This window comes from Cynocephalus volans, chromosome 5 (assembly GCF_027409185.1).
Source record: "Cynocephalus volans isolate mCynVol1 chromosome 5, mCynVol1.pri, whole genome shotgun sequence".
NCBI classification, from domain to species: domain Eukaryota; kingdom Metazoa; phylum Chordata; class Mammalia; order Dermoptera; family Cynocephalidae; genus Cynocephalus; species Cynocephalus volans.
Genome location: NC_084464.1, coordinates 138,930,180 through 138,952,517, shown reverse-complemented (window position 1 = coordinate 138,952,517; position 22,338 = coordinate 138,930,180). Strand labels below are relative to the sequence as shown.

At 34.2% G+C, this 22,338-nt stretch overlaps 1 protein-coding gene across 5 annotated transcripts in view; it reads left to right on the top strand.

The window, feature by feature from the left end:
- REPS1 (RALBP1 associated Eps domain containing 1) overlaps nucleotides 1–19,936 on the top strand; it is a 73,681-nt gene extending 53,745 nt beyond the window's left edge. For 2 of the 5 annotated variants that reach the window (XM_063096519.1, XM_063096517.1), the window contains exons 10-20: nucleotides 362–442; nucleotides 5,921–6,008; nucleotides 6,849–6,950; nucleotides 9,240–9,312; nucleotides 10,600–10,718; nucleotides 11,540–11,604; nucleotides 12,985–13,170; nucleotides 14,323–14,418; nucleotides 16,376–16,524; nucleotides 17,300–17,405; nucleotides 19,348–19,936. In XM_063096519.1, the coding sequence (XP_062952589.1) occupies nucleotides 362–442; nucleotides 5,921–6,008; nucleotides 6,849–6,950; nucleotides 9,240–9,312; nucleotides 10,600–10,718; nucleotides 11,540–11,604; nucleotides 12,985–13,170; nucleotides 14,323–14,418; nucleotides 16,376–16,524; nucleotides 17,300–17,405; nucleotides 19,348–19,416 (1,134 nt within the window). In that variant the 3' untranslated portion in view covers nucleotides 19,417–19,936. The remainder of the gene's footprint in view (nucleotides 1–361; nucleotides 443–5,920; nucleotides 6,009–6,848; nucleotides 6,951–9,239; nucleotides 9,313–10,599; nucleotides 10,719–11,539; nucleotides 11,605–12,984; nucleotides 13,171–14,322; nucleotides 14,419–16,375; nucleotides 16,525–17,299; nucleotides 17,406–19,347) is intronic. The other 3 variants (XM_063096518.1, XM_063096521.1, XM_063096520.1) reach the window with 3 other exon arrangements.
- Nucleotides 19,937–22,338: the final 2,402 nt, after the last annotated feature.

The following is a 22,338-nucleotide window of genomic DNA, read 5'->3' as shown; positions in this document are numbered from 1 at the left end:
CTTTCTCTAGTCAAGACAAGCCCCTTTACATTTTTTACTTGGTGGCCATTCATATCACTTAGACTCTGTTCCTATATAGTGTTTTGAGTTTTAATTCTTCAAGGTTTTTAATCTCTTCCATAGAGATTGCACAAAATTGTTACTATACATTTGATTGTGAAGCTGCTCACCCTGCATTACAAGATGACCCAGCATAGATAAGTATAAAATGTTTATGGAAAAATAGAAATTATGGGATTTTGTTAGACCTGTGAAACACAACTTGCAGTGCAACCTCTGAATTACTTTGCTAAATCTTCTCCAGTGATCTTTTACTCCATCTTTCTCATCGTGCTGACTTGTCTCTCCTCTGTCTGTTCAGCAGTGGGAGACATTTAGTGAACGCTCTTCAAGCTCACAAACTCTGACCCAATTTGATTCTAACATTGCACCAGCTGATCCTGTAAGTCAATCACTTAGCTTGCTTGTTTGAAATTAATTTTATTAACCCAAATTTCCATTCATTATGGTTTTTAGCTGATATGCATGATTCAGTGGAGTGCTTAGAGGGAAATGGTGGCAGGCTTTTCAATTTTTGTTTGCTTAATGGTGGAAAGAATATTTTTTGCCATTCCTTGTATTTTCTAGTTATTTTGGTGAAAGAAAATTGTGTGTTTTTAAAATCTGGTACATGTGTCTTAAAGAAGCATTTTGTGACAACTGATTTGGTTAACCTCGTCATTTGCTAATTAAGTGTATGTTTTATTAAACATATACAGCTTATTTCAGTGTAGTGACACTTATGTACATACTATTTTATTTGTATGCTTACTCATCACATAATATGTACTACATATGTAAGTATTTATGCAATGTCATCTTTTATTTTGATACTCCAAATGATATGGCTTTTATTTAAGTAGTATGTTGAGATCTGTTAGAGAGAATCAAATTTAGCAAAACAATACAGAGCTGTTGCTCGAAGATTCCCCTTGTGCAAAGGAGCCTCTGTCTTGTCTTACTGTGGTTTACTGTGTTGCTTTGAAAATGCTACAAAGTTCACATCTTGATTTTAAAAATAAATTCTATCCCCATAGAGTTAATTTTATATATGTCCCACCTGTCCCTGAAGTAATTTGAAAACTTCAGAACCTTAGCTGTTAATCACTCTTCTCACTTTTCACTTCTCTGCTTTTTATTTTTATTTTTTTCTTTTAAAGAGAAGGACATGCTAATAATCACTTTCCAAAAAGAAAAGAGGAAGTAAGTAGGAAGGGAAGAAGAGTGTAAAGTAGGATTTTTTCAAATGAGCCAAATAGAAAGATTTGGAGAAAGTGACACAAGGCATTCTTTTTAGATGTTTCTGAGCAAAGACAGCCAGCATTTATTAATTAAATGTAAAAATGGTTTTGTCGTTTAATGTGGATTTTGGAGAAGTGGCATTTAAAGATAACGTATATTTTCAGCAGTTTAAATTAATGGATCTTTGGTGTGTTTTGTAGTTTAAAGAATTCATATCTATTTGAAATATAAAGGATGCTATTATATTTATTGATTCAAACAGATATGATGGGCATTTTTTAAATGTTTATTTTATAGTCTGTTAAGTATTCAAGGGCCAGCTAATGTGTAGATCATCTGTGTGCCTTTGGCTTCTCTTTTCTTGCATTTAAGGCATTTATCTTTGATTGTAATCTTGGAAAAATGCAGGAGAAATAAAAAGGCAACACTTGATTTTTGCTGCTTATCAGCAGCTGTAATTAAGGTCTCTTGGGAAATGGCAAGTTCTATAAACTAAAATAAAGCTTTACTTTTAAGTTTTGCTTTTAAGCTTAAAGTTTTACTTTTAAGCTTGGTATCCTTATGCTTTAACTTCCGTTTCTCCATATTATTCCTATCTCTTAGTTATTATACAGTCAAGTTAATTTTATTTAAAGAACTTAAGTACTTCATGGGAAGGAAGACTTGATGTAGCTATAAAGAAACTCTATTTTATTCTCTAACCCTTAAAAGAGTGAAAATAATCATTCATAGTATTATGAATTTTTGTCAAGCCAGGCAAGAACATTATATAGAAAAATCTAGAACTCAGTCAAAATATATTGACTTATCAGGAAATGTAGAGAAATATTTGGTTTAATAGCAGTGATGTTCTAACTTTTTGGAAATAATATCCAAATTTATGAATGCCAGGTCCAGTGTTTAAAATTATATGGCTCAATACTTTCATTTATCTCTAGTGTGACAGGAGGCTCTAAGAAAAATAATGGTTAATTGACATTTTAAACTTGAATTTAGATCTCTGGATTTGATTTTAAAAATTGACATTTTTAAGTATTTATAATCTGATACCCAGAAATCTTTTTTTTTTTTTTTTTTTTATGGTGGCAAATTTAAGTCTGAATTTTGTTCCCCAACCAGTAATTTTACTTTAAACTTTCAATTAGGAGAATGCCTGCTTTCTCCTAATTGTGTCCTACGGTATCTGAGTTTCTCTACTTTTATTTAATACTTATTTGAAATATTACCTACCTACAGACCACAATGTGTAGCTTTAATCCCAGATGATCCTTTGCAAGGCTTATATAAATAAGGATTATAAGTAAGTAAATAAGGCCTATTCAGATTAGAAGGGAATCATTTAGGAGGAAAAAAACACTACCGTTTTAATATGATTTTAACATACCTTACGGTGTTGGGAATATTTAATGGATATTAAAAAGAAGCTAAATTTTGATAATTAGCCATTTGCTCAATAAATTAAAAGTCTATGAAAAGCTCCAAACTGTTCTCTAGTGCCTAGAGACACTCATTAAACAGTGCAGTGACCTCACATGTAAACCAGGATGGGTAGTTATTAGGCCCCCAAAGTTATAATGAAATTGAGATTCTGATTATCTTATTTCCAGAAACTTGATTTCTTTTCTTGAACTGCTTAAAAGCTTCTGGTAGAATATGCTTCTACCAGGATGCATGTGAATCAAAACACCAGGGATATTCTAGATTGATGAGAAGTCTAGTGCACTACTCTTTGCTGTGGACTATGCCCATTCTTGAGAGCTGTATAACTTCTAAGAAATTCAGCTTAGAAGTATGAAAAAAGTTAGTTTGATCACTGATTATGGCCAGCCAACTCATCTGATTTGGTGGTGCCCCCTTCTAGGTGGCTGTGATATTCTCTGGGAATACAAAGATGTCAAAAACCAGATTCCAATCTTAAGTAGACCACAGTTTAATTATTATAAGTTGATGATTGTAACATAGCTAATTGTGATAATTATCATGGAATAACTGGACAAAGCTGTGAGCAGAAAAAGGGTTGGCTAACTAACTCAGTCCAATATATTTGGGGAAGTTTTCGCAAAAGAGGATATTTGTATGCTGACTCTTGAATTGAAAGTGTGAATTGGCAGAAGGGTACAAGGGCATACCAAGCAGAGTGAATATCGTGAACAGGATCTGTTTGTTGTGGTGAAAGTATAAGGTACACACATATGGGAGGATGATGGGAACCAAACAATGTAGTTGAAATCAAATTGGGAAGATCTTTGTATGCTAGGCTAAGGAGCTCAACTTTACCTCATAAGGTACCAGGAGCTAGCACGGAGTACCATGATAAAATGGGGCAAGGCAGGGAGGGGTAGCTGGGGACGATGACTCAGGTAACAAAGTGAAGAATTGACTGGATCAAGAGAGATCAAAGAGAAGATGAGTACTTAACTAAGTTATTGACAAAGGAGTGGGAAGTAGATAAGACAGATTCATACAGATAGAAACAAGAGGATTTAAGGCATGTAGAAAATACAGATACATGAGCATAAGGCAATATTTAATAAAGTGCTGAATTATATAAAATCAGATGTCCAAATATATGATATAAATGTGTCATGAGTGATTAGGAATGGGTTTCCTAAAGGCTTTAGGTTATCAAAATAGGTAGAAGAAAGCAGGTAGAGCCTACCAGCAGTCACTGCTGTGAGGTTTTTTTTGTGTGGGTTTTTTTTGTTTCTTTGGGTTTTTTGGTTTTTTTAAATTTGGAGACACTAGATTGGAGCTGAGAAAATGTTACTTTTGTATCTTGTGGCTCAGGACCCAGTGGCAGAGAGACATTAGTGGATCTTCATTTGATTGTTGAAATGCTTAAAGTCAAAGCTTTCTATCCTGCTGCCCATCAGAGTCACAAATGCAGCTTCTGATGTAATAATCTGCGATTAGAGCTGGTCATCTGTGTCAGGCTCATCAAGGAATTGCCTTGTTCTGCCAGCAGCGGGATCCACCAAACTTAAAGCCATAGCAGGCCCACAGCAACCAGTAGTTGTGTAACTAAAGTGTGCTATAGAAAATTGATTTGTTGGAACAGAAGACTTAAGCAAATTATTTGGAGAATGTAGTCTTAGAATATTCCTCATTTTCTTGGAGTCATATTGTGACATCCCCTTATTGTACTGCAAAGATATGAAAATACTAGTTAATATTTCCTACTTTTGTAATAAGCTTTATGAGTTAAAGCATCTAAGTAATTTTCCTTGTTTGTTTTTTCCAAATTTGTTTTTGGATTGGCATTATAGCTTATTTTTCCAGGAACTATCATTTCTTTCTCCTTTGAGCTTGCCTTATAATGGTAAATTCTGATTCTCCCAACAGTTATTTCTGCTATTAAAATGGTAAAATAAGAAAACAGTAGAGTTGCTCCTAAAGCCATGTTTTTTATAACCATAAATATAACTTAAACAATATCTTAAGTGTATTGTTATAAATATTTTCCTCAGAATGACTCATGAATAATCTAAACCTTTATCCATCTATAATATTGATTTTTATAACTATAATTTGAATTGTGGGGGAAATGTTAGTTCAGGTTGATTGGTTAAATGCATGAGCCCTGTCCAGATTATCACTGGTGTAGGGGCAGGAGATTACTTTGAATGTAAAGTGGCCATAAAGAATTTGTTATGAATTGTTTGAATTTAGAGATTATAAGAGTAAGCCAAGGAGACCTGTAGAGACTGAGTGCTGTACTTAATTTTCTCTAACAGGGGCTTGGTGTTAACTCAGGACTGTCACCAAAACAATGTCTGACTTAAACTATGAAAAGTCATTATCCTCCACACTAAACTAATAAACTTGTTGCTAAAATGTAACAAGGAAGTGTAAGGATCTCAAGTTCAGTCCTCAGCAGCAGCACATACAAAGTATGAACTGACTCATGGAAGGAAGCAAGCCCCCTTAGTGATGTTTTTCACCTGGTCTGTTGCTGTTACTCTATGTACTTGATCTGGTTCTGGTTCCTTCCCTGAGGGGTCTCAGTCCCCAGGGCCAGGCCTACCTGTGCCCCAGGTGCACCTCTCTCTTTTCCTTCCCTTTCTGAGAGGCTGCCATTTGTCTTCATCCTCTCTTCCTTGCCTTTTGCTCCTTCATTCTTTTCAAAAGTCTGTACTATTAATTCCTTTCCTTCTCTAACTAGCCTTGCTACTCATAAGTTTAGAAATATCAGATGTAATACAGTCATGAAAAAGGATTAAGAAAAGTATTAGCATGTTAGAGTTAGGAGTCTTGTTTGTTCCTCTTAAAAAAAAATGTATTCCTTTGTAGAAGTTTTATGCTAAATTTTAAAAGAGGTTTAAACAGGTCAGATTAATCTGGTTGCTTTTGAATACTGTCTTGAACTATTTTTTTATAGGAGCATGTTTTTACACATATCCTTAATCACTCAATTTAAAATGTACTTTAAAAAAATAAATCAGATTGACATTCATTATAGTGAACTTCATTTTTAAAAATAATTCTAGAACTTTTCATTTAAACAATTTATTTTTATGCTCGCATTAGTGTGAATGAAGTCTGTCCACCAGTTTTTACAGTGTTGTTAGTTTTGATTATTTCGTGGTATTAGCTTTGCATTTTTAATATAAGTTCTGTATTCCTTCCCATTTGTCCCCAGGATACTGCTATTGTTCATCCAGTTCCCATTCGTATGACTCCAAGTAAAATCCACATGCAGGAAATGGAACTTAAAAGAACTGGCAGTGGTAAGGAATCTTTGCTGTGTTGTATTTTAGTTTAGCATCAAACTATTTAGGTAATTATTCAGTCAAGGTTCAGATTTCTTTCATAATTGCTTATTTTTTAACCTAGTACTTTCTACATTTATATGTGTATGTACGTGCATGTATATTTATTTATATTGTAGGTTTTTAAAGGAAATTATTGATTTTAAATTATAAAGTTCTAAAATAAGGACACTTGAAAATGTGACATTTCTAATACCCTATGGTGGTTTATGGTCACTGTTGTGTGTGAATTTACATTTAAAGTACGTTCAGACTTTAACTGAAGATATACAGGGGGTCTTCAAAAAGTTCATGAAAAGATTAACGTTATCTTTTAATTCTGTCTTTCTGTGAACTTTTTGAAGCATTCTTGTATATGTTAAAATAAATTTTGGCTTTGAAATTGTATATTTGCTTGAACTCTTGGAATTTTCCCTCATTTTAGACTAAATGTTTTAATTAGGTTTCTCAAAGATAGATTTATTTTCTGTATAGTCAGCATCACAAGTTAACTTATTTTACAGCCGTATGTGTGGTATTTTTTTGTTTAAGTAATTGCACTACAGGGATAAAATTAACAAAATATGAACATGCAAATAAATTTTTTCATTATAAAGTACCTTCTCTTATGGTAGAAAACAAAATTTTATATAAACATGTTTACGTTGTTTTTATTGAATATATTATTTTGTCTTATATCTCATGAATTTACCTGCCACATCTTTGGAATATCTAAATAAAGTCTTATACTCAGAAGTTTATGAATTTATCAATTCGTATATCTATATCTTGTATTTTTACCTATTAATTCTCTACTAGATCATACTAATCCCACTAGCCCATTACTTGTGAAACCATCTGACCTTTCAGAAGAAAATAAGATAAATTCATCAGTGAAATTTGCTTCTGGAAATACTGTAGGTAAGTGAAAGATAGTATCATATCTTCCATTTGAAGTTTATTAGGTCTGGATTTAGAGTCTGAATAATTCAAATGTATAGCTATTTAATACTGTTTTCACTGAATAAAGCAGAGGAGAATAGTCAACCCTCTAAACATCCTATCGGGTATATGAACAAATAGTTTCCCATTGCCACCTGCTTCAAGGCAGGCCTCTTGTTTGCCATCCCTCTCAATATAGCAGGTTTGGTCAGTTGGTTCTTACCTACTCTCTCCTTTCTTTCTCTCTCACAAGAAATTGTGTATGTATTCATTCATTTAGGAATGTTAATTGGATACAATGTGCCAAATTCTGTTCTAGGCACTGGAGATACTTGCAGTAAAAAAAAAAATCAGAAAAAAATCTTTGCCCACATAGAGTTGGCAATCTGTAAGGAAGATAAGCGAGAAGTGGGGGAAAGAGTAAATCTTGTATTAGAAAGTAATTAATACCATGGATAAAAGTAAAGCTGGGAAAGGGGAGAGGGAGTGCCATTTAAACTGAAGTGGTCAAGGAAGGCCTTACCAAAAGGTGACATTGAGTTCAAACTGAAAGGAGATGAGGGGTTCAACCATATGAATCCTGAAGGAAGGATAGTTAAGGGACAAGGGAAAGCAAATGTAAAGCCATAAGGCAGAAAACTTGCTTCTGCTGGAACAATAAGCAAACACCTGCGATAAAATTAGTTAACAAGTTTGGCAGGCAGAGGTAACAAGTGGTAGGATAGTAACTAAGAGGGAGCAGTGTAAGACTTTGACTTTTCCTGAGTGAGATGAAAAGCCATTAGAAGGTTTTGAATGGAGGAGTGACATACTCTGATTCCTTTCTAACAGGGTCATTCTGGCTGATAATAGGCCAGAAAAAGTCAAGTCAAAACAGGGAAAGACAATTTAGGAGACAGTTATTAGTATTCAGGCAAGAGAAGATGATGTCTTGGTCTGGGGTGGTAGCAGTGGAGGTCCTAAGAAGTGGCCAGATTCTGGCTATACTTTGTACATGTTGCAGGAAAAAAGACAACGGGATTTACTTACCTGTGTGATGTAGGATGTGAGAGAGACAGGAGTCAAGGGTGATTCCAGGGGTTTTGGCCTGTACAACTGAGACATGAGGGAGGCTGTGAAAACAGCAGGTTTGTGGGAGAAGAATAGGAGTTCAGTTTCGGACATCTTAAATTTTAGATGCCTATTAGAACATTCAAATGGAAGTATATTCATTTTAACATCTTGCTCATACCAACTAAATAATTCTGTGATTTGAAAAGGAAAAGGATATATTTTGAAATGAAACTAAACCAAATAACTAATCCCTTCAATTTATAACTCTTGAATGTGTAGTGGTATTCTACCTTCAAGTTATCCCTAGAGTTTCTATTTTAAATTTTCTTTATTCTGTCACAACTCTTAGTCTATTTCTGGGATTCTCTGCTGCTTCATAAGACTTTGGGGAAATTGAAAGTAACATTTCCTCTGGAGAAGAATTAGGGACCTCTAATTTGTTCTTTAGAAAGTGACTATTTTATTACAAAAGTAATTCATACTGTAGAAAAGTAATAGATAAACAAAAACAAAATATTTATATTTTCACTATTCCACAATTGACCATGATTAATAAATTCATTGTCACATAAAATAGTTATATTTTTATATAATATGAAATTGTAATGCAGTTGTCCCTTGGTATTCATGGGGTATTGGTTCCAGGACATCCTGAGGATACCATAATCCTCAAATGCTTAAGTCCCTGATATAAAATGGAGTATTATTTGCATGCAACCTCTGCACATTCTCCCTTATACTTTAAATCATCTCTAGGTTACTTTTAATACCTAATATAATGCATATGCTATATAAATAGTTTTTATACTGTATGACTATTTTTTTTATTTGTATTACTTTTTATTGTTGTATTAATTTTTTTTTTTTCTGAATATTTTCTATCTGTGGTTAGTTCAGTCTGCAGATGTGGAACCTGCAGATATGGAGGGCCAACTGTATATGCACTATTTTGTGACTCATTTTGAATATTTCTGAATTATTAAATTTTATTTCTTCTAGACTATAACTTGTTCTGTCTGCTGTATAAATATATCATGGTTTATTTTGTTACCATTTAATTTTTTACAATTAACACTGGGATGAACTGTTAAGCCAATTACCCAATCTTTGAATATCTCTGATTTGAAACAGTATATCAGTTATATTTGTTTGGGGTACATAGAGCAAAAAGTGAAGAAATGATTATTATTAAATAGGACATATCCCATTTATCAGCAGATGGTTACAGTAGTTCAGACTCTTTTACCTCTGACCCAGAACAGATCGGGAGCAATGTAACTCGTCAAAGGTCAGTATTTCTGTCAATAAAAAGTATGTTAAAATGTCTTTTTGCATTTTAATATTTAAAATTATTTAACCAAGCACAGATTATTTTGTTCTCTGAAGGCTGTTGCTGATTATTTTATGTAAATGACAAGTAATTTTGATTCTTTCCATCCTGAATAGAAAATAACAGGAACCCTGATTTTCTTCATGGTATTTTGTGGAAGGTCTACAAAGGCCTGGTAACTTCTTGGCAATAGAAGTATAATATAGTCTTTTTGGTACCTAAACAGTGAATGTGTGTTTAAGTAATAAGTATAATATAGCCTTATGCAAGTACCAAAAGATTTCTGTGTTTCAAAACGCCATCCAGAAGCACAGCCCAGTAGTGGGCTGCCTACCCACCCTAAAGTTCTGTGTTACACATAACCTTTCAGGGACAAACAGGAAAGGCATAGGATAGGGTAGAGGATGGCAGAGGATTTGTCTGCAAGGCTTTACCAGGCATTAAAAGCTCTGTGCAGGTCAGATGCATCTTTCCTCACTTTTTGTACTTGGTAAATATCCTTTTGACACATGCCTATAAGATACAGAGAGAGACTAGTAATACAGAATCTCAGAGAGCGTACAATGTCAGAAGGCTGCTTGTCTTTCTGATTCTTCACATAAAGTTCTTCCTGTGTTTCTTAAAAGAGATCTCAGTCATCTTGAATTTTATTCTGCTTTTTATGCCTGTATGTGAAGTTTAGATTGCCACAGTCCATAGAGACTCTTTTCAGAACATAGAAGACTTTGATAGCAAAGAAGTGAATCTCTAGGGTGAGTTGAGCTTCAGTATAGTCACCCCTAAAATGGGATAGCCCATGGTGACACAAGGATGGGCACCTCAAATAGTTGAGCCAGATTCAGCCTTATTGTACCAAAATCTAAACTTTAATAGTTGAAACTAACCATATCTCAAAGTAGAATTTCTCTTTTGCAGACTCGTTTTACCTTTAACTGAATGGGAAAACATTACACTAGGTTTGCAGTTGATCTTGAAATCATGTTGACATCTAACTTCCTTTTCAAAAGTTTTGAAATTTTGTTTAATGTATAACTTTATTTTTAAAAAATTTGCCACATTAAATAACCAGTTGTTCAGGGCACACCATAAACAGCGCTATCTGTATTTATTGTAATACTTGTTTACTTGCTTGAGAAAACATAATGCTAATAAGATGTTTTGCTCCTTAGCTAAGTTTGAATGCTTAAACAGAAAAAAGTTCCAATACCAGTAGCATGACCAATTGTGATGGGGTGAATTTCGCAGGTCTCATTCAGGAACGTCCCCTGATAACACTGCACCACCGCCTCCTCCTCCAAGGCCACAGCCCTCTCATTCTAGATCATCATCTTTAGATATGAATCGGACCTTTGCAGTCACCACAGGTAGGGGCCACAGAACCATAATATCATTATCATTTTAATTTTAAAGTTAATTCAAGACACATATACAGCATTTTGTTTTTGTGTCTTTTATCTTTTTTTATATTTATCTGAAGAAAAATTTTTGATTAAAAAGACATCAGGTGAGAGGGAATTATTTTTTCTTAACTATCTAAAGTATGTTTGAGTACAAATATAAAGATGGGAACCTAAGAGATGCCACAGGAAACTTAAAAAGATGTGGGAAAAAGGGGAAAACTGATAGGTCTTGTTTTGGCTGATGAAGGAGAGAGAAAAGTCATAACAATCTGCAAGGTTTCGATTTTTGTTTAATTGGCATTATTATTACATTGATAGAAATAGAAAAGTTAGGGCAGAAGGTGATGATGTTATGTTTTAGTCATTCATGAGTTTGTAATAGTGAAGAAAGGGGTAAATAATCAACAGGTCATTGGACTTTTGATCTGAGAAAGGTTGATGTATTATTAGAGAATCATTTACATAGAAATGTTAGAGTAAAGCATTAAGTGAAAGGGAAAATTTGGAAGTCTTCATGTTTGATAGATAAAGAGCAGTTAGAAATATGGGAAGAAAACCAAGAACATACGGTGTTCTGGAAACAGGCAGGAACATGTCAAGAATGTCTCGTGTAATCGAGGTAATGAGAGAAATGAGGTCTGAGAAAAGGCCAGGAGGTTTGGCCTTTAGATTCCATACAGATTTTTAGAAATCTTTGTCGTCTGGTCACATTCATTCAAACTGTTTCTTCTGTTGGCAAAATGATTATGTATTTATTTAAAAAGAAGACTTGTTTGTTCATGCAGGACAACAACAGGCTGGAGTTGTTGCCCAGCCTCCTGCAGTGCCTCCAAGACCACAGCCCTCACAGGTAATTCTCCAAAGTATTCATTACTAAATGTTGGTCATTATAGTCCACATGACCAATTTGTCTATTAGGTATTCAATTCTATTTTAGAACTGTTTGGAAGATCAGGAATTACCTAATGGTCATTCTTAATGAGCACTTAATTCAGCGAAGCTAAGTCTTATTTTGGAAGATAAGGATTTCAGTAATGATCTGAGTTATTTTTTTTAAGGAACCTTAAAACTGAAACAAATGATAATGTCTTGACAAAGGAGAGTTTAGTGGAAAGAACAATGGATTGGGAGGTAGGAGATGTCCATTAATGTTCTGAGTCTTGCAGTGACTCACAGAGTGACCTCCCTATGTCTCTCTGAATGTATTACCACATCAGTGAAGGAGGTTAAAGTGACCTCTGCATCTCTTCCAGGTCAAAGTGGAAGTGCTGCAGTAGATATATTTATAAAATACTTTGGGACAGCCTTGTGGCTAGTAAGGTCAGGGTATAGAGAAGGTGTAAGTAAAATGAAGGAAGCAAGACTTAAGTGGGGACTTGAAAGATAAAGTGAAATCTCTTGGGGAGAGGGCATTCCAGACAGAAAGAATGGCATCCACAAAGCCATGGAGATGTGCGAGAAGCCTGGCATATTCTTCAGGGAAAAACAAGTTAGTCCAGTACAACTGGAGTGGCAGGTGCAGTGATGGAAGATGAAACTGGAGAGGGAGGGAGGAGCAGAGCATTTCCCATATCATACTAAGATGATAGTGTTCCTTTAGGAGATGGAGAATTTTTAAAGGGTAAACAGGAAAGAGACTTCAGATTTATTCCTGTAGCATCCTTTACTTTTGTCATAAAACGTCTCACTTGATTTCTTGTTCTCTGTGATTCCTTGTTCAATCTCTTATCCTGCACTGGACTGTCAGTTTTATTAGGGCATGGGCCTTATTTGTTTTGTTTGTTACTGTATCCATACTGTCTGGCACGAAACAGATTTAATAAATGTATTATTAGACTGAAGATTTTAGCAGCATTGGTCTGGCAAAGGAGCGGAAGACAAATAGAAGGAAAGTGTACACGACATATTGGTATCCCATTTTTAAAAATAGGTGTAAGTGGAGAATCAGGGTAGGGCCAAACCCTTCCCTCTCCTTCCGCATACTTTCTCTAAAATAAAGTTTTTGAAAAAGTATCTTTTATTGGAGGTTTATCCCAATATCTTAATTTTTGTGTGTGTCTTAGCTTTTCACTTAAATATTTATTTAGAGCTAAATGTTCTGTAGTACCCTGCCCTGAGTTTACAGATAATGAAACAGAGCATCTTTATATTTTCAAAGAAAAAGAAAGCTACTCTGTGACACTGACATGCCAATGAAATGTTTGTTCCTCTATTCAAAACCATTATACAGGCTTCTGGTCCCGTTGTGCATCGCCCAGTGGATGCCGATGGCCTAATAACTCACACTAGTACCTCACCTCAGCAGATACCAGAACAACCAAATTTTGCAGATTTCAGCCAATTTGAAGTATTTGCTGCATCAAATGTGAATGAAGAACAAGATGATGATGCCGAGAAACATCCAGAGGTCTTGCCGGTCAGTTTTGAAGGGCTTAGCTAATTTTCTCCTAGCAGTCTCTCCACATCTCATGCTCATAAGCCTGTCTGTAAACAGAGGAACTTCTAAAAGGGCAGATATTAGAGGGGACATCAGTGAATAAAATGCCTGCTGCTGTCTCTTTTAGAGGATTTATATTTCCTAGGTCCGTGCTTCTTAACTTTTTTATTGACCTCTGACACCTGCTAGTTGCAATATAATGTTTACTAAGAATCAGAATCAGGTGGGGGGTTGAGGGTAGAGGTGTGGTGTGAAAAGGCATAAACACAGCCATCTGCTACTGGCCGAAACACTGCTCTGGGGGTTTCATCTTAATGCTAAGCATCTGATTGTGTGATTTGGTGAAGATGTCCATGTGACAAGAGGCTATGGTTACTATAACTAATCTCAGTTTGTATGAGTAAAGCTACCTTAGTCAGATTTACAGACTACAAGATGCCAAGGTTTAATCTTTGCAGATGACATTCCAGGACATTCTGTCCTAGTTCTAGTGTCAAGAACTTCTCTAGGAATCCTTAAATCTAAATCACTGAGCGTAAATGTGGATTTGGAGGGACCAGAGAAATTCTGAAATCTCTGTTCTGATTGTTTCAACCCATGTTAAGCCTAACAGATCCAGAAATCCATGTTTATTTGACTGGCTTAATTTAGATAAAGTTTTCCTGTAGATCTGATCCATGGAAAATTTCCTACTGGCCACTTTTTCAAACCTGTAATTTTCTGCCTCGCCCAATAAGGAAGGGAATGGACTGCTGGTAGGAAGGCAAAGATGGGCCTGAGGGCAAGTTCAGGTGTGCACAGGGTTCTGGTATTCATTCCCCTGGGGAGATGCAGCCCCTCTGCCAACCACCAGAGCTTCCCAGACCAGCCTCTTTGAGGTTCCAGGGCAGCAGCTACATCCTCACCCTCCCCTCCTTTCCCTCTCAGATCTGTAGCCTTCCCTCTACCCTGCCCTTTAGTAGCAGAGAAAGGTCATTCAACAAGGCCTTTTCAAGTTCCTCTTCATCTTGCTCTCAGATTTCTTGATGTCAAAATGAATATTAACATTTTACTCTGATTCGCTACATATTCTATATTCATGCATAATTACATGTTATATATAATTAATACTGATAATATGTTCATCTGTAGGTTGAAAAGACTTGTGATCCTTCAAGTTCTCTTCGAGTTGCCAAAACAGATAGTAAAATTGAAGAAAAGACAGCTGCTAGTGCTCCCACCAATGTGGTATGCAGAAAGTCTTTTATAATATTGATAATTTTGTACATATGAAAAGTTATATAAGATAATTTTTAGAAATTGAGTCAACTTGAAATCATCTAACCCATTCTACTGCCTTTAACTGTAATAGTTCATTCAGTCTATCTCAGAATAAGGTTTGCCTATTTAAGGGAGATGATGTTCTGTAATCTGTATTATTACATGGCATAGGTTCTCAAAATTTTTGTGGTTATTACATTTTTCCAAATATATAAAGTAGAACTTCTTTACAGGTCAAATTCAGTTTCTTTTATTGCAATCTCGAGTATGATATAGAAAAATTATTAACCCTCTAAGGTTAATGTTATACTCTATACTCTTAACTTCTTTAACTGTTTTAGTGATAATTTTTCCCCCAACATTATGAAAAATTTTAAACATACAGAAAAGTTAAAAGAATTTTACACTGTACATCGATAAAACTCACTGCCTTGATTATACATTAATATTTTATTATACTTGCTTTAGACTTTTTATACTTTTTAAATCTTTCCATTCCTTCTGTCAGTCAATTCTTCTTATCTTTTTTATGCATTTGAAATTGCAGAGATCAGTACACTTTCCTCTTCAGAGAACAATTTAACACCTTTTTTTTTTTTTTTTTTTTTCCTGTTATCCAGACATTCCCAATAGTTATTATAACAGCATATGTTTCTGAAAGTGCTTAAATTCTACTTTCTGGACACTTTATTTTTTACTACATTACTAGTACTTGGATTTTCTCACTTAATGAATTTTATGTTTGTCAACTCATGGCAACAAATTAAAAATAGCATTTAAACATTTCACTCCTGTTTTTATTTATTTACTGGTAAATAAGATTATGGTAAATACCAAAGTACCATATTTGATTCTGTTGGGGGCAGATTCACAATCTCTAATAAAATGTTCACTTATTTTCAAGAGTTATAATTACTGTGCATTTTAATGGTATTTTTTAAAGCCTTGCCTAGCTTTTGACTTCTTTATAATAAATTCTTTTACTGATTAAGATGATGTATTTTTTTTTCTCTTAAACTGTCCTTGTTTGCAGATGACATGATCTTATATATAGAAGAACCTATAGACTCTACCAAAAAACTCTTACAGCTTATTGACAATTTCAGTAATATTGCAGGATACAGAATCAACACCCAAAAATCAATAGTGTTTTTATACTCCAATAACAAACTGGTAGAAAGTGAAATCAAGAAAGCAAGCCCATTTACAATAGTCACCAAAAAAATAAAATACCTAGGTATCTATTTAACCAAGGAGGTGAAAGATCTCTACAATGAGAACTACAAAACGCTACTGAAAGAAATTAAAGAGGACACAAAAAGGTGGAAAGACATACCATGCTCTTGGTTGGGAAGAATTAATATCCTGAAAATATCCATTCTACCCACAGCAATCTACAGATTCAATGCAATCCCCATAAAAATACCAATGACATTCTTCACAGAAATAGAGCAATCCAAACATTCATATGGAACAACAAAAGACCCCGAATAGCCAAAGCAATCCTGAGCAAGATGGTGTATTTTAGTATTTTTGAGCAGGAAATTCTATAGTGATAATGGATGGCCATTTCCAGAGACTCCCTTTATTTATTTATTGAACAGGTATATATACTGAGCCTGTATCATGTTTAAGCCAGAACTGAATATTACAGTCTTGAATCAGATTCAGACCTCAAGGAGCTTATGTTGCTCTTTTAAAAAATTTGTATTGTAAGTATATTCATGGTTGCAGTGTCAACTAGAAACATCCTTACCCTCAAGTTAGCTGTTGCCACAACATCTAAATTGTTTTAAAATAAGACAGGTGACTTTCAATTTTTCGGGAGCATGTGGCTTAAAGAGCAAATGGTGTTAGCAAAATGCTAACAAACCATGAATGTCTTCAAAAAATGCTTATTATTAATGGAATTCTTATCTTCTAGAGCAAAGGCACAACACCTCTCGCTCCTCCACCTAAACCTGTTCGAAGAAGATTAAAATCAGAAGATGAACTAAGGCCAGAAGTCGATGAGCATACACAAAAGACAGGTGTCTTAGCTGCTGTTCTTGCATCACAGCCTTCTATTCCTAGGTAATTAAAGCTATTCCTAAACACATTTAATTACCAGGGACAAAAAGCACAACAATTAAAAATATCAAACTGAAAGAAATTATGGTCAAACTAGTTCTTTAGTTAAGCAGAGGTTTTTTATCTATTCTTTAAGTAATTTTTCATTTATGAGTAGGTAGAATATTTTTTCCACTTTATTATTAGTTCAATTCCAATTCCATTGTAACACCCTGTTGCAAACCCTGGAGCAGATGTTTCTAAAGTTGGTAATGTAGAGTAAAACTGATATTTTAACTATGGTTGGTCTAGGCCAGGAGTCAGCATACTAAGGCTCATGGGCCAAATTCAACCCGTGGCCTGTTTTTATATAGCAGTTGAACTAAGTTTACTTTTTTAAAAAAATAGAAGGAAAAGAAAAGAGAATAATAGAGGAAAGAAAAGAGAAACAAAAAAACTAGAAAAATGCAACAGAAAAACTGGACAGCTTGCAAAGCCTAAAATATTTACTATCTGGCCATTTACAGAAAAGGCTTGCCAATGCCCACTCTGGAATATTTAACTTAAACTCAGGTGATTTTACAGAAGAAGAATTAAAACGATAACAATACTAAATTTAAGATTCTGAAGTTTAGACACTTTTCGTTTACCATTGAAACTGAGGATGAGAGGTTGAGCTGTGCTAATAAGGAAAAAGATGCTCCCCTGCTTTCCATGTTTAGAAATATATCAGGGAAGAATGGAGAGAGTTTAAATACAAGAAATGAAGGTTATTTTTTTGCCCCCTTTGTTTTCTCAGATCTGTTGGGAAAGATAAGAAAGCTATTCAGGCATCAATTAGACGCAATAAGGAAACCAACACAGTTTTGGCCAGATTGAATAGTGAATTGCAGCAACAATTAAAGGTAATGTAGTTTCCGAACCTTTATTTGGGAAATTCCATGGACTCAGAGCATCTCAGAGTTGAGGGGGAACTTAGAGGTGATCCAGCAGTTCTTATGCTTGTGGGAAACTTCTCGTGTAGCAAGAGAAACGTGCATCTAAAATGTTTTATGAGCTTTGAATCTTTTAGTACTAGAAGGAATTTTTTATATTCAGTTCTAGTGTATATTGCCTTATCCTATGTATATAAGGTATTGGTATTCCTATAATGTTCTTTAACTTTCATAGAGAAACCTTAAGAGAAGAAATAATGTGACCTCGGGTACCTCCCAGATCACATACAAGGATCTCTATGCTCTATTTAATTCTTAGTGATTTAGTTTGTCATTTTATCAAAGATAATTCAGATTCTATTAAGGCAACTTAAACAGGTCTAAAGAGAAAGAAAGGTGGGGGCGATTTAGGTCATCATGCATGTAGAAAAAGCAAAGACAAGCCTTAAATGGAAATGGTGCTTATGTACAGTGTGTACTACTGTCATCTGGTACTTGAGAGGAGTGACTTTGTTTTTCTCATTATAACTATGATTTCTTTGAATCCCTACAAATAAAAATTACACCCAGAATCACTTATGGTTCACCAACATTATTAAGCACTCGTGTCTTATAAACCAGTGGTTCTCAAACATTAATGTATATACAGATAATCTGGGATCATGTTAAAATGCAGATTCTGATTTAGTAGGTGTGGGTCTGCATTTCTAATAAGCTTCCAGGTGATGTGAGATGCTTCTGGACTGTTGGCCCCACTTTCAATGGCAGGGTTGTAAATCACAAAGATGAGGAGAAAAGAGCTCATGGAAATGTAAAGTGAATGCAGTTAGTTCATTCCTATAACATTCTGTTCATATCCCTCATCTAGTATTTATCACACTGTCCTGGAATTATTATCTATGGCACATGTATCTCTCTGTCCTAATAAACTAAACTCATTGAGGTTAAGTCATAATCATTTCTGTTTAGGATGACCACGTAATATGTTGTCCAAACCAAGATACTTTTGAGAGAAAAGAGAGAGACATCTAGGCTAAGACATCAGGTGTAAATTGGAACTGTTCTAGATAAACTTATGGCCATCTTGTCTTAATCCCCCAAACCTAGCATATGTTAGACAGTTAATAAATGTCTGTTGAATGAATGATATTCTTGTATAACTCTTTGATCAAAGGAGAAGACATTTGTAGCTGTTGTATGATTATGAATTTGATCCATTGTAAAGGAAGGATATAAAACTTAAGGACAAGCTTCCTGGTATCATACCTTGGAGATGAAAATATTGTTAATGCAAGTCTTTCAGAAAAACTAGGGAAAACCACGGAAACAAATATATAGGAGCCATTATCACTTTTTTCATTATCTCTGAGAACAGAAAATAGGAAGTAAGGTATCATAGGAAGAGGTAGTCTGGTTAAAACAAGATCCTATCAGTATGATAGAGAAAAAGAAAAAAAGAAAGTAAATAAATTAGAATTTAGTGACTATCTGAAAAGACTGCTCAAAATCAAAATGAGATCCAGGAGTTGCTATAAACAGATGCCATCCCTAGGGGAAAAAATCTATGTTAACTGATTCATTTACAATTAATTTAGGAGGCAGACTTAATGCAAAATTCCTGCATTGACACCCATCCATTACAAATACTGGCTTTTCTAATGATCAGACCAAAGCATTTTATTACCCTGATTTATGTAATAAAAAAAAGATTTAAATTATTAGGAAAATATTTTATATTATAAACATGTAAAGAAACTACCTTTCTAAAGTGAAGTATACTTTAAAAATATGAACAGCTATCCCTTAGTTGTCTTGACAAATTTAAATTGTTTTCCTGAAGCAGAGCTGCTATTAGATGTGCCCTCATTTTTATGTACTTTGAAACATATCTTGGTCTTTGCATCTTTTTCAGGATGTTCTTGAGGAGAGAATTTCCCTGGAAGTTCAACTGGAACAGCTTCGACCATTCTCTCACCTATAAGCCAATTGCCGTTAACTGTGAACATACCCATTTTTAAGCGGTTTTGGGTTCAAAGCCAATTTGGAGACCCAAACGTTCAGCTCACTGCTTAATTCAACATTAAATTTTATGATTCTCTTTTGCCCTATATGTTCACCATTGTATTTAAGTTTCTTTTATTTTTTAATTTCAACAATAAAAAGGTCAGGATGACTTTTTTCTGGAAGGTATATTGTGTTTGTTGGCACACCCTTGCTATTCCATAGCATCAGGAATATATAACATTGGTCCATTATATTTACATGGCCAAAACCACACACAGATTTGACTTACAGAATAGGCTTCTCGTTTACATTTCTTTCTTTTTTTTTTTTTTTTTTTAAAAGATGACTGTTAAGGGGATCTTAACCCTTGTCTTGGTGTCATCAGCACCATGCTCTCTGAAGTGAGCTAACCAGCCATCCCTATATAGGAATCCGAACCCTTGGCCTTGGTGTTATCAGCACCACACTCCCAAGTGAGCCACGGACCGGCCCTCTCATTTACATTTCAAGCATGGACTTGGAAATCTTTGCAAAAGGAAAATAAAATTAAGTAAACTTGTCAGTTTGTCCTCTTTCAGGTTTAATATTTTCCATATTCTGTAAAAGGCTTTAAAATGAATTTCCTTTTTAATTTTTGATTTTAAAGAACTATATTGGATAAGGCAGTTTTCACCATAAGCTAATTTACTAGAAAAGTCTTCCTCTCTGCAGTAATCGACATTCGTTAGAAGTCACATGGTATTTCCACATTTCTCTTACAAGTCAATTTAGAAGTCAGATTTTATATTTTCCTTGTGAAAATTTGATCAGTTTCACCAGTGACTTTGAATATTTTGGGATGAGATTTTAATTCAGCAGCAGTCATGTAAACTTATGAAATAGCTATAAAGACAGGTGTATTAGTCTTTCTGTTGCTTATAACAAAATACCTGGAACTGAGTAATTTAGAAAGAAAATGGAATTTATTCCTTATAGTTTCAGAAGCTGGAAATCCAAAGTCCAGGGAACACATTTGGTGAAGGCCTTGGTGGTGGTGACAGTGATGGCAGGGTATCACATTGTGAAATGGTGTAGCAGAAAGAGGGACAGACTCTTCATGCTCCTCTTTTAAAATCTTCCAAACCATGCCCATGATCACCATTTTTAATCTATTCCCTAAGTCTTGGTCCTACAATCTAACTACCTTTTCAAGGCCCCACATTTCAATTACCATAATAGAATTTCTCACCCTGAACAGTTACAGTGGGGATTAAGTTTTGGGGGACATTCAACCCAAAGCAGCAGGCCTTTCTTAATTGTCTCCTCAAAGCGAAGGGAAAATGTGAAACCACTACATAAGTACTGTCCACTCAGAAGCATCGCCACCTTTTGTGATTTATGCATTTAAGTCTCTATTAAAAGTTTTACAAAGATTATTTTCAAATAACATTTTAAAACTTCTGAGGATATCAATTAGTCACAGAATAAATGGAAATTCCTTAAAATTTGTAGTTTACCTTCAGTTACCTTGTCACTCATTCTTTTGCCACACAGGCAGGTTTTTTCTATTAACAGTTTCAGGAGTGTGCCCTATTGAGGATAATACACTGTTTTAGGATTTGTTTTATATTATGTGATATATACATTTTGATCACATTTGTAAATTTGCATTCATTGCTGACAGCAGATATTCTCTAAGGTTTATTCTCTCTATAGGATCATAGAGGTTAAACTACATAGATTTAACAGAATCAGAAGTGTGACTTTACATTAATAAAACAGCATAATATTTTAACTTTTGTACATTTTTTAACAACAATCTAAATTTTTAAGAATTGGAAGGAATTTGTATTTTCCTTGTTGAAAGAAGAAAATGTTCAAATAGTTCTAGGGTGACAGCCCTAGACTCTACCAGTATATTCTACTACCTTAAATGAAAGATATGAAGCAAAAAAGAACTGACAACCTAAAGCTTCGAAGATTAATATAACTTTCACCTAGCATTAACTAGGCAAAAATATTATTACTACTACATACATCAGTTAAAATTTCCAAGTGGCAAACTATGCCTTTAGTTTGTTAAATAACCAAATGAAGGCTTTAAAGGCCTGGGAAACTATTCATACCTATTCCTGCTCGCTCTTTGTTTTAAACAGAACTATCTTAATTTTTTCATTTTTACTCTGCTAAATTTCATTACAGGCAGGTTTTGCTAGATTTACATTTATTTTTGCTTTTGAAAAGTTGCTTTTTTTTCAGTAGCCTTCTAATTTAACAATGTTTCAAGTATTTTTAAAGCTTATTTCTAAGAACTAAGAATTTAGTTTTGCAATCAGGAAAAAAAAAACACTTAAAAATTACAGAATACTCTAATAGTTTGTAGTTGTATATTTTTAATGCTTTGTAGAGGAGTACATTCATATTGATATGTTTAACAAGTTTCTGAGTAAGTTTCCATTTATATTATACATATATTTTAAATCAGTAATTGTTCTGTGAAAATTTTAAAGATGATTAGTAAATCATCAAAATATTTTACTAGACTGGTCATTTAAGAAATATTTTTCATTCTAATTTTATTTTCCATTAGATCATAAAAAAAATTTTACACGGTATGTTTGCTCTTAGGTTTCATTACATTAGTCAAATTAAATAATATTGTCCATAAAAAATAATTACCAAAAAAAGTGTTTTAAAATTTTGGACTCAGATTGTTCTGATTGTACATTCCACATAAGTGAGCATAAATGATAAAGTTTAAATGTTGAAAGCAAATTTATGGATCATCCTAGTTCATTCCTCTCATCATTTGTGACTAATAATCATTCTGTTCTTATTGGATATTCTGGAACAGAAAATAACATGTTGTCTGTCTTTGCCAGGAAGAATTAGCACCCTGATGTTTTCTTCAGGTCCAATC